Source organism: Tupaia chinensis, unplaced genomic scaffold, assembly GCF_000334495.1.
Source record: "Tupaia chinensis unplaced genomic scaffold, TupChi_1.0 Scaffold143836_1, whole genome shotgun sequence".
NCBI classification, from domain to species: domain Eukaryota; kingdom Metazoa; phylum Chordata; class Mammalia; order Scandentia; family Tupaiidae; genus Tupaia; species Tupaia belangeri.
The window spans coordinates 2,639,786-2,651,653 of record NW_006203686.1 but is presented as its reverse complement, the minus strand read 5'-3'; the positions used below and the strand labels follow the sequence as shown (position 1 = coordinate 2,651,653).

At 42.9% G+C, this 11,868-nt stretch overlaps 1 protein-coding gene across 1 annotated transcript in view; it reads left to right on the top strand.

The window, feature by feature from the left end:
* Positions 1-6: 6 nt before the first annotated feature.
* Positions 7-11,868, top strand: part of FBXL7 (F-box and leucine rich repeat protein 7) — a 429,933-nt gene continuing 418,071 nt past the window's right edge. The window contains exon 1 of the mRNA XM_006165244.2: positions 7-184. Within this exon, the coding sequence (XP_006165306.1) occupies positions 148-184 (37 nt within the window). The 5' untranslated portion in view covers positions 7-147. The remainder of the gene's footprint in view (positions 185-11,868) is intronic.

Genomic DNA, 11,868 nt, shown 5'->3' with positions numbered 1-11,868 from the left:
CGCCACCGGAGTGCAGGGGCGGCCCCAGAGCGCGGGGGTATGTGCAGCTAACGGTCCCGTCGGGCGGGCTTTCCTCTAGCCGAGCGCGCAGGAGGTGCGCCCCAGCTATGGAGTGTCCAGGGAGACGGCGGGCATGACGGCGACAGGATGGGCGCGAACAATGGCAAACAGTACGGCAGTGAGGGTGAGTGAGCCGTCCGTCCTCAGGCTCCCGGATCGCGCCCCCACCCCTCCCCCTCGCCCTCCCGGCTGCGGAGGAAGGTCCTTGCCTGCTGCCTGGGGGCGCACCCGCGTTGGCACCCTGTCGGGGCCATGACCCTCTCCGTTGGCACTGAGGTTATTGAGTGGGCAGGCGGCCGGAGGATGCTTTCCCACCGAGGGGGTGGGGTGGGGTTTCCGAGCAATTTCCCCGCGTGTCTTTGGGATGAAGTTGCACCAAGAGACATCTTTGCTGTATTTCTGAAGACATGTGTCTCAACTTTCCTTTCCTGGGCATCTAGGGTTTCCGATGATGACTTGGCCGATGGCAGAAAGAAAACGTTTTTAAAATACAGCGCAGTGAAAACTTTCCCCGGCCTTTGTGTTCCAGCCCTGTGGGCTCTCCTGTGGCAGGAAAAAAACTTCTGGAAGAAGTTACGTTTCCGTTCTTTGCTAACTGCCCTGGTCTGACAGCGTCATGAAACTAAGACACCTATGGGTCGCGGGAGGCGAGGAGTGGTTGGGGGCTTTGTCTGGCTCTCCTGGGGCCCAAGTGGGGCAAAGGACCATCTGTTAGTGGGGCTGGAAGTTGCACAGAAATATTGCCTGTCAAGTGGGAACTTGGAAGTTGGGGAAACTTTAAACTCCACCTACTCCTAAAAGGATGATGGATGTGTGGGTTGGCTTCTGGCTCTTTCCTCCTCCCCCTCTTTGCATAAAACCGTGGTGCTGTATCCCAGTTGATTAAGACCTTGCCCTTGATATTCAGAAGGCACAGGCACTTTCTGCAGTTCAAAAGTTAAGAGGGTTTGTACAAGTGAACTTGGCCAGAGGGGAGTGGAAGAGACGGTCAGTTTTACAGCCTGCCCCCCAGAGGACCGGCGGTTACAAAGGAGGGGCCAGGCTTGCAGACTGGTAGGAATGCAGAATAGCTATTCAGCATGTGGTGTGAGGGAAACGCTTATCGTCCTGTTCAAAACTTGGAGCTGTGGCCGCAGAATGTGGGTGTCTCTCCCCATGTTTGCGTCTGTGTTCGTTTCTCAGCAGCGTTGTGAAATAACAGCAGAAGTCGACCCTGAGAAGACTACAAGAACCTTTTGTTTAAATCATCCTTTTCCAGATGATTTATATACGCGCCCGTGCGCGCGCGCATACACACACACATTTTTTTTTCTTATCCTGGGCAGTTATGTGTGAGGGTTTTTTTTTTTTTAATTTAAATTTTTTAAGTTAAAAGTTACAGGTCGTCTTTTAGATAGCAAGTGTGCATGTGTGCCAAGAAAGATTATTGGAGATACTTGGCCACTCCCCAGAACATCTTAGAGCTAATGTTTTAGAAATGAGGGAAAATGAACGATTAAGCCTTCTTCCTCTGAATTGTTAAAAAGCATTTAATGATTGCAGTGTGTGCTTATCGATTCTGGGTGTGTATACAGTAGGCTCTTTGAACACTGATGGGGAGAGAACAGCCCAGGAGGTATACAGTCACTGCGATGTGTTCTGAACACCCCCCCCACACACACACACACACAGTTCTTGTAATCCTCTGCAACTTGTTCTTCTATCCCAGCATTCTTACATTGTACAGTGTGTGGTATATGACGACTTCCTGTCTGAACAGCAGAATTTTCAACCCATGGGAGAGAAAAGGAGAGACAGGAAACTAATGTTCTCCAGCTGTTATCCGTAAATGCTACCTCTGCATTTTCACTTCAGCTGAAGTGAAATTTTTACTGGGATCAGATTCAGATACACTGTGGACTTTCTATAGGGTAAACCCCTTGTGTTCAGCTGATTCAAGGGGACCAATAGGAAGCTTGTGGAGGTAACCGAGTTTAAGCAGGAGGAACACGTGTTTTCATCAACTTGTGTCAAATGCATTGAGATTCTTCTTAAAAGCAAGGAAAAAAAAAAGAAATGGAAGCAGCATATTCTTTTTTCTTTCTTTACCCCACTCAAATTGTACAATGGCTCTTTCTAAGTAGGGTTGTGACTTATGTAATTGGGTTTGGTCAGCTTTGTTGTGTTGTGTTGTTCCATGATAAAACATATGCAAATAAACCTGTTGGGATTTGATATACCATGCCATCTTTCTTACTACAGATGTCAAATTTCAAAGACAGAGAAAGTGATCTCCAGACATAGTATTTTTATTATCAAAGGAGACTGAGAGTTAAGACACCTTTGTAGGCTTGGTGCTATTCAGAGAGGGTATATTTCAGACATGGAGGGAGATTATCAGTAAATATAGACTAATAAAATACGAGTGATTGCTCATCTATGAAACATTGGTGTTTGTATATTTTGCACTTCTAAAATCTGCAGCGTAAGTATATACACACACGTGTACATACAATACATATGGACAGTCAGATAGATGTTACTTACTAATGGTGGTTGACACTGACATGCAAATGCCTCTTGAATATTGCAAATATCATTGAATTATTAGAACTTTTAAGACATCGGTATTCAGGGACCAGCAGGTGGCTTAATGATTACTTGGTTGGACTCCCATGTAGTTGACTACGGTTGGGGTCCCAGACCTGGTGACTTAAAACTCACACCAAGCACATGTGTGCATGCTCAAGATAACGAAAAGAGACTGGAAGAAAAGGGATTTAGGTGTGGCCACCCCCACTTGGGGGTGATTTCTCCCTTTCTGTCTCTTTCTCTCTTTCTCTCTTTCTCTCCAGCAAGCACACGCGCCCTAGAAGAAAAATCTCTCTCTCTCTCTCTCTCAAAAAAAAAAAAAAAAGACATTATTTCATTAGTAATCTCACTTTCTCCTGCTGTTGGAAAATACTTCTTTCATTCAAAAAGTTCATTCATGAAGCTTACCTTAGCATGTGCAACAGGACAGAGGCTTCCAACTCAGTGTGATTCAAGGATGTTCTGTATCAATATCGCCTGGGAGCCTGTCAGAAATGCAGAATCTTGGTTCCTTCTGAAGCTACTCAGTCATTTGTCACATGCATGATACAGCTTGGTGAAGTCCTTGTGTAGAGGACAGAACTTCAACTTTGGAGTCTGGACATTTAATTCTAGCTTCAACTCTTGAGATCTTTAAAGTGAAGAGAGAAATTCCTTGTTGGCACTTATGTCATTATTCATTGAGTGTGTAGTCCTTTATTTTATTTCGTTCTTATAATGCTTCATGACCACTCAACAGAGCAGATTAGCCTTGGAAGACAAGTTCTAATTAGTAGGGAAGTTAAAGCTCCTATTGCCAAGAAATCACCATTCCTCCCTTTCATCATCCTTCTTTATCTCCCACTTCTTCCTTCCCTAGCATTCCTTCTGCCTCTCGTAATTCAATCAGTCCTCAAACTTTTACTTTTCTCCTTAGATCAAGGTATATGTAAACCAATAATGGGTGTTTCTAGATGGTTTTGTTTTCCTGTTTCTCATTGTTTATTCAAGTTAATGGTCTAATTGACAGCCCTACCCTCTACTGCCTTTATGAACACTTGCTCCAGGAAAAAGTTATCTTATTCCTCTTTGTCTTTACAGTTTTATTTATTTTTGATTTTTTTCTTTTCTGTTCATGATATGTATGTACTCATGTGGAAGTGAGAAAAGGAGATAGGAGAGAGGGAGGCGCATCCTCCTTGGGCACTTGCTCATATGCCTGGCATGTTTCAGATTGGCTGGGCCAGGGATTCAAACCACAACTGCTATGTGGGATCCAGCTTCTTTTGAGCAGTGCATTACTACTGCCTTGATCTTTTGCTTTCTAGAAATATAAGAGAATGTGTAAATGATTAGTCTCTTCTGGTAAATCTTTTATGGAGTGCCATATTTTTCACTTCATCTTCTTTCATAAAATCTAGGTTATGGCCCATGTATAGAATCTGGAGAATGGATTGGGGTAATCCGTGGGTGACTAAAAACTATTAAACCATTAACGTTGACGGCAGTTGAGCCTGATAAACAGATCTCAGTTTAAGTAGGAAGAGAGGAGCAGCTGCCCCTGCCTTTTATGGATTTCTGAGCCTCATGGTCACTTACTGGGGGTTTTTTCAGTGTTAATGTTTATCCTGCCTCTGCAGGTCAGAGGTGGTAGCACTACACTTGGATTATTAAGATCTCTTTTGCAAAATTCTGGATAGGGTGGAATCGAAGTTGGTGAGACCAGAGCCATGCACTCGACCCTCTTAGTTCTGAGGCTCTGCCAATGGCCTGAGTTCCTTTTCACCTCAAATCGGCACTGTCAGGTATGAGGAGAGTCAGCTGCCTGAATGTAAGTCCTCACAAATCCATCACCACTCAGGAATCGTACCTTGAAGTAATAACAACTGTGGCAGGTAATGTTTACGGGAAGCTTTCTATGCCCAGGCATGGTTGTAAACACGTAACATGACTATGCCCCACTGAGGAGTCCTTTCTCCCTCTCTCTATCTCTTTTCTGGCAAGCACACACATACTCCGGGAAATTAAAGACAGGATTAAACTAAACTATCATACAGGTGGGTTCAAATTAAAGCATCTAGGTTCCAATAAAAGCATCAATGTAGACAATGATAGTATCTTTGGCCTGAAAATGAGATGATAATTTCAGAGAGTTGGGACTCTTTTGGTGCATTTAAAACAAAAGAGAGAACAGAGAGGTAACTTTTCTTCGCATTTGACAATCAACTCACATAGACTTGAATACCTTTGTCCTTGGAAACCTAATGAATACTGGATTGATTTTGAGTAGAAATCACTTAGTCTGTATCTGCTGGTATCTCTAGAAACTGTTCAGACACTTTGGCTTGACAGTTTTACTGGTGAAACCTTCTAGATTGTTAAGCATTTTAACATGGTCTTAGGGATGCATCAAAGTATACGAAGCCATCTGGGAATAAAAGCCTAGAGTAAGCTAGTTCTCTGAATGAATGCAGAAGGGAATAGACGAAATAGTATTTGAAGAACTGTCATGATGAAATTGAACTCGGAGTGCTGAACAAAGACCAATAGGTGTAAACTACTAATGGATGTTAGAATTACTCAATCTAAGGAAGCTGTGTCCAATGATTAGCGCTGAACAAATCTGAGTGGCTGCCTGTCGAAAAGTGAGCACTTTACCAGGAGAAGATGGTGATAGTGAAGGATGCTGTGCTGGAGATGTCTGCATGGAATATAGGAGTCAACTATCTAACCCTAAGGCAAATTCCCTAGTAAACATTCCATCCTGTGTGATTATGTTTATTAAGGGTTATCTGACTCTGACTCATGTTGCCACTGTTTTCTTCTTAATACACATCTATCATCTTAGCTCTGGCTTAATTGTGAGTGTGTGTATGTGTGCTATAAGTATGTGCTTGTATCTATTTAAATATAGGTAGATACTAACTGGCATACCTACTGATTGTATTTATTTCTCTGCCTTCAGTGGGACATAACCTCGTATAACCAAAGATTGGGTTTTGCAAATGACTTCTTTATTTTCAGTGCACATGGGTACTGACAATACTTTTCAGTGTTATTATTCTAGTATTATTCTAGTGCTATTATTATTACTTACAGCATTATTATTTTATTTTATTATTATTTTTTGTCAAGTGCAGTAGTGAGATTATTATTATTATTTTTTTAAGAAAGAGTTTTGCTATAGTGCACCTGCACTTGCCTGAGAGAGAGCCTGAAAGCCAGAAATCACTTCCCTGAGAGGGGAATGGCCATATGCTGCAATCCCTTCTCCATTTTCCTCTTGGGATTTTGGGCAAGCACACACACATGCCTAATGTGAGTTTCAAGCCACCGGATCTGGGACTCAAACCGTGGTTAGCTTTGTGAGAGTTTAGCTCCTTAACCACTATACCACCTGCTGGCCCCCTTACTATTGGGTCATCAGAAATGTCATGACATATTTTTCTATGATTTTCTATGCAAAAATGTGTCATCACTTTTCCAACAATGCAATATTTTATAATAACTACCCTAAATGTGTAGGTCTGCAAAACTTGAAACAAGTCCCTTAATAGTACTTGTGCCAGATGTCTTGAATAAATATTTTAACTTTAACATTTTTTTTTCTTTAATTGCTGGAGGGCATGTGTGCTTACTAGAAGGAGACAGAGCTAAGGAGAGAGAGAGAAAGGAAGAAAACACTCCCCAGTGGGGTGTGGTCATGCTCTCTTTCTCCTCCATTTTTACATTCCTGTTGGGATTTGGGCACACATGTACATGTGCCCAGCCAGGTCTGGGATTAGAACCACAAGGTCAGCTGTATGGAATCTTGCTCCCTTAATCACTAGGTTACTTGGCTGGCTCAGACTGTAAGACTTAGTTTTCTTAGTAGTATTTGATTAGAAGCTACACATTGTCTAGAACCACAGAAAAAGAACATCTTCCTGAAGAAGCTCTGAGACACTTTTTTAAAAAAAGTTTATCCATTTGTTTCTTCCTTGAATGAGAGATAGATAGAGAGGCAATATCCTCCATAGGATTCTTTTTTTTTTTTTTTTGGAGAGGTTTTTTTTGCTATAGGGCACATGTGCTCACCAGAAAGACAGAGAGAGACAGAAAGTGAGAAATCACCCCCGGGGGGTATGGCCATGCCACAATCCCTTCTCCTCCATTCTCCTCTCAGAATCTTGGGCACACATACACATGCGCCCGGCGTGAGTTTAAGCCTCTGGGTTCAGGACTTGAACTGCGGTTGACTACATGGGAGTCCAGTGACATAGCCATTATGCAAACTGCTGGTCACTCCTCCACAAGATTCTTAAGCCATGATCCACTCCTAGCATTAGCCAGCCCTGGATCATGTGTACATAGTAAGCCTAGCGCTGGATTCCCACTAGGTTTGAGTCCTGGACCCAGCAGCTTGAAAATCATACCAAGTGTATGTGTGTGCATGCCCCAAATCCCAACAGGATAGTGGAGGAGAAGGAATTGTAGTATGGCCATTCCCCCAGGAGGTGATTTCTCATTTCTCTCTCTCTCTTTCTTCTGAGATTGGCCTTGCCGAACATTGTGTTTTACTACTGCACTGCCCCAAGGCACTTCTGTATAGAAGCATCTGCTCTAAAGGTCCAGATTAGCAGTTCTTCTGCAGAGTAATAAAGTCAGTATCCACTGAACTTTCCCAGAATTTACTTCTTTTTCTTTTTCTCTTTTTTGGTTACAGCTACAGAAATTCAGACTTTTTCCTCCATCTACTTCAGTGTGTTAATATCCAGGTAGGATAGCACTTGCTCTGCAGAAACTCAGAGTCTATGTGATAGGCTCAGAATGGAGATGAAAATTACTGACTCGCAGGGAGAAGACCCTGCTTCTCCAGCGTGCAAAATGTGAATATAAGTCGGGAACCAGCAGTTAGCGTAATGGCTATGTCGCTGGATTCCCACGTAGTCGACCGCGGATCGCGTCCTGGACCCGGTGGCTTAGAACTCACGCCGGGTGCATGTGTGTGCGTGGCCAAGATCCGGAGAGAAGAACGGAGGAGAAGGGATTGCAGCGTGACCATCCCCCCTGGGGGGTGACTTCTCGCTTTCTGCCTCTATGTCTCTGTCTGTCTGGCGAGCGCACACGCCCTATAGCGAAAACCTCTCAAAAAAAAAAAGAGTGAATATAAGTGATAGTGGGAAGCACACTTAAGAATCTAGCTCCTCTCAAAGGCATGACAACTCTGTCCAATGTTTACAATTCCTCAAATATCTATAAGATGTGCGTGTTTCCTTAAACAACAAGCAACAAACAAACAGCTGACTGGAAGGAGAGGTAGCTTAGGATCTTGGAAAAACTACATGTCTTGTTTAGAGTCTTTCTATAGTTCTTCTCAAACTCTTTGTATTTCATTTCTCATTTGGTAGAGTTCATGGAAAGTGAACTTGTGGGTTCCAGATGAGTGAGGCCCTTGGGATGCTTTAGCAAAGAGGAGAGATCTTTGGTGGAAATACCAGAGCAGCTGGTGCTTCCCAAACCTGCGCACTGCAGTGAAGGAGACGGGAAACTCACAGGAGATGTTTCCAAAATATGGTAGTTAATGGGGCCAGCTCAGTAGCCTAATGGTTAAAGGAAGCTGGATTCCACATGATGAACCATGGTTTGAACCTCTGTCCAGGTGCCTCGAGAAACATACTGGTACCTGTGCATGCATGTCTGAAATGGACACATGAAAGAGAGAGGATTGCAGCATGACCACACCCCATCGGGAGGTGTTTTCTCCCTCTCTCTTTCTGTCTTTTCTGTCTCTCTTGGACATATGTACCCATGCTTTAGCAATTTAAAACAAACAAATAAAAAATAGGCTAGTTAATTCCCCAAAGTGGTGAAACTTTAAAGCTCTTTACATGAAATAACTAAATATCTCTGAATTTTCCTTGGTAATAAGCATAAACACATGAAACACATGGTCAACATTTCCCGATTCTATGGTGGAAGAAGTGTAGTTTGTTTCTGGAGCCATCACTCTCTATTAGGTTGTACATTAGATGTGTTCATTCTATCAATTCCTATTTAAATGCTCAAACCAGTAACAGAATGAAAAACAGTTGTTAACACTGCATGAACTCATAATTGTAACTTTAGAAGCCTTGAGCTATGTGTAGAAATGTTATTAAAACATTTTTTGTTTGCTACCCTTTCTGCGGTAAATTCCTTAGCTGCATTTTCCAGGGAGATGGAGCAGTGGAAAGAGAATCAAAATTTCAGGAGAAAAATTTGAGGAATTTCTCTTATACTTGTGGATTGACCTTCTTGCTGCAAGTAAGCCACTTTTTGTCAGGGTAGAGAAGTCAGGAAAAGTCTACTTCTACATGCAGTTGAACCTTGAGGTTCACTTGAGTACTTAGAGTACTCGGAGGCGTCTTGGTTAAGTTTAAGACCAAGATGTAGTCTTATATGACAAGGCCAGGTCCAACCGTCAGTGGTAGCTCTGACTCCAAGAAAAGGAAGTAGGTATGCAATTGAGGCTGAGGAGGAAGAAAGAACAAGATTATGAGAAGACAGGAGAAGGGAAAAAAAAATGGAGGAAGCAGGGAAATTAGAGCCTCAACTACCCTCTAATGAAAAGAACAGGATCACTATTCTACCTGGCTTTCTCATCTTAAAAATATATTTACATGTATAATTCATAGGATACAAATAATTTTATTTTTAAGGTTTTTGCCATAGGGTGCATATGCTTGCTGGAGGAGAGAGACAGAGAAAGGGAAAGTGAGAAATCACCCCCCAGGGGGATGGCCATGCTGCAGTTCCTTCTCTTGCATTCTCCTCTTGGAATTTTAGGCAAGCACGCATGTGCGCCCGACATGATTTTCAAGCTGCTGGACCAGGACTCCAACTGTGATTGGCCACGTAGGAGTTCAGTTCCTTAACCACCAAGCCACTGGCCCCTAAAAATGATTTTTAAAGCTTTTATTTATTTATTTATTTTAAGAAAAAGGTCTCCTTATGTCATGCCTCACTTGCCTCAGTCCCCTGAGAAGTTTCGAATACAGGTTCACATATGACACTTGGATTTTAGGATGGACCAGGAATCAAACTGGGGCCTCCCATGTGGCCTCAGCCTGTCAAGTAGCAGCATTGACCAGTGCATTATTGCACCTGGGCCCCAAAATGATTATTAACAGATATTCGATGGGCTTAGCTGTTGCCAAGTTTATTATGTTTTCAGTAATTTTAATAATAGTAACTAATGGCTGTTGAGCACTTACTGCATGCCACCTCTCCTATATGCACCTTACACACAGTTAATTGTAGAGCCGCAGAACAGCTCGGGAGGTTGGCAGGTTGGGGTGCCACTTTACAGTTGCCAACACCGAAGCTTCCAGGATAACACCCTGCTTGGGCACACAGCCGGGAAGTGTCCAAAGCCCTCCTGAAATCCTGAAGGTTGATCTTGAGGCCAGGTCCCTCTTCACTGGGCCTGTGACCCTCTTCTGCCTTGTCATTTTGATTGCCTTCAAAATCACCTCCCAATCTTTGTTTTATTTATGTGTTTCAAAGAGTTGCAGCAATTGAGAAGTGGCTGTGAAAACAAACAAACAAAACAAGGGCACGTGACAGTTTTAAGCGCTAGGTGATCAAAAATGAAAAACGGCTTCTTCCAAAGACCCGTTGCATAGCTCTTCAGAGGACAAATGAACTGCTCATTAGGCAAAATCTGCTGACACATTGGTAGGCTAGCGTCTGTAATAATGTTAGCATGTAAAATAATTAGCGTATTCTTTGGAATCTCCAAAGTGCAAACTGAGAGGCTGTCTTCTGCATTCTCCAAAGCATATCTGCTTTAACCGATGTTTGTTCTGGGATAGCTCTTTACCTGGGATAGCCTTTGTACCTCTGCACAAGCAGGTCTGAGAAAGTTCTGGAGATCTGAGAAAAAAGTGCACACATTTTCTTTCTTCTCTAAATAGTTCATAATTTATATCTTATATTTCCGCTGGTTTTAAAACTACAGATTTAGAACAGCAGTTAATACGGGAATGATTCCAACACATATTTGAGAATTTGCCCTTCTTCTTTGCCAGTCCCTGGGAGGCTTATTCTTGATTATGTCTATGAAATTGGTTTGTAAACAATAAGACATTTCAGAAATTAATCTCATTTACCCTCACAGGAACTGTGAGAGGAGTGTCTACCATCCATAGTTTATTGGTGAGGAAACTGAGGCCTTGGCAGGTTAAATGCCTTGCCTTGATTTTGCAGTGCAGGTGAGGCAGGATCATTCCTATTCTAAACTTAGTGCACTGCCATTATTCCTTTGTTGTCCTTCAGGTGCTGCAAGAAAAATAAATATAAACATGCTGGAGGATTATTATTGGAGTTCTTGGCAGTTTTCAATTGCTTGCACCTGATGATGAAAATAGGGATCTGTGAATAAAGTTAGAGATCCTTTTATTTATTTATTTATTTATTTATTTATTTATTTATTTTGAGAGTTTTTTGCTATAGGGCGTGTGCGCTCACCAGACAGAGAGAGACAGAGAGCTAGAAAGTGAGAAATCACCCCCCAGAGGGGATGGCCATGCCCTTCTCCTCCATTCTCCTCTTGGGATCTTGGGCACGCACGCACACACGCCCGGCGTGAGTTTAAGCCACCAGGTCCAGGACTCGAACTACCGTCAACCACGTGGGAGTCCAGCGACATAGCCATTACGCTAACTGCTGGTCCCAAGTTAGAGATCCTTTCATGACTTTTGTAGCTCCCCTAAAAGTAGAGAAGCTTTGCTTCATGTCGTTCTTCTCAGGACGTGGGGTCATGGCCTAGGAGAACAACTTTGCAGTGATAAAATTATCATAACAAGAATGCACAGTGAACTATTATTAGATAAATGTTCATGACAAAATGGCATTATTAATTTTTTTTTTTCTGTAGGTTTTTGTCATAGGGTATGTGTGCTGGCCAGAGAGAAACAGGGAGAGGGAAAGTGGATGAGAAAGAGCTGTCCTGGGGGGATGGCCACTCCATAATCCCTTCTTTTTTATTCTCCTCTCAGGATTTTGACACACAGGCACACATGCCCAGCATGATTTTCAAATCGCCAGGTCCAGGACTCAAACTGCGCTTGGCCATATGGGAGGTCCATTGCCTTAACCACGGCACCTACTGGCCTCACCATTATTCATTTTTGTTTTTCTTTTTTCGGAGAGGTTTTTGCTATAGGGCGTGTGTGCTCGCCAGACAGACAAGAGAGAGACATAGAGACAGAAAGCGAGAAATCACCTCCCACGAGA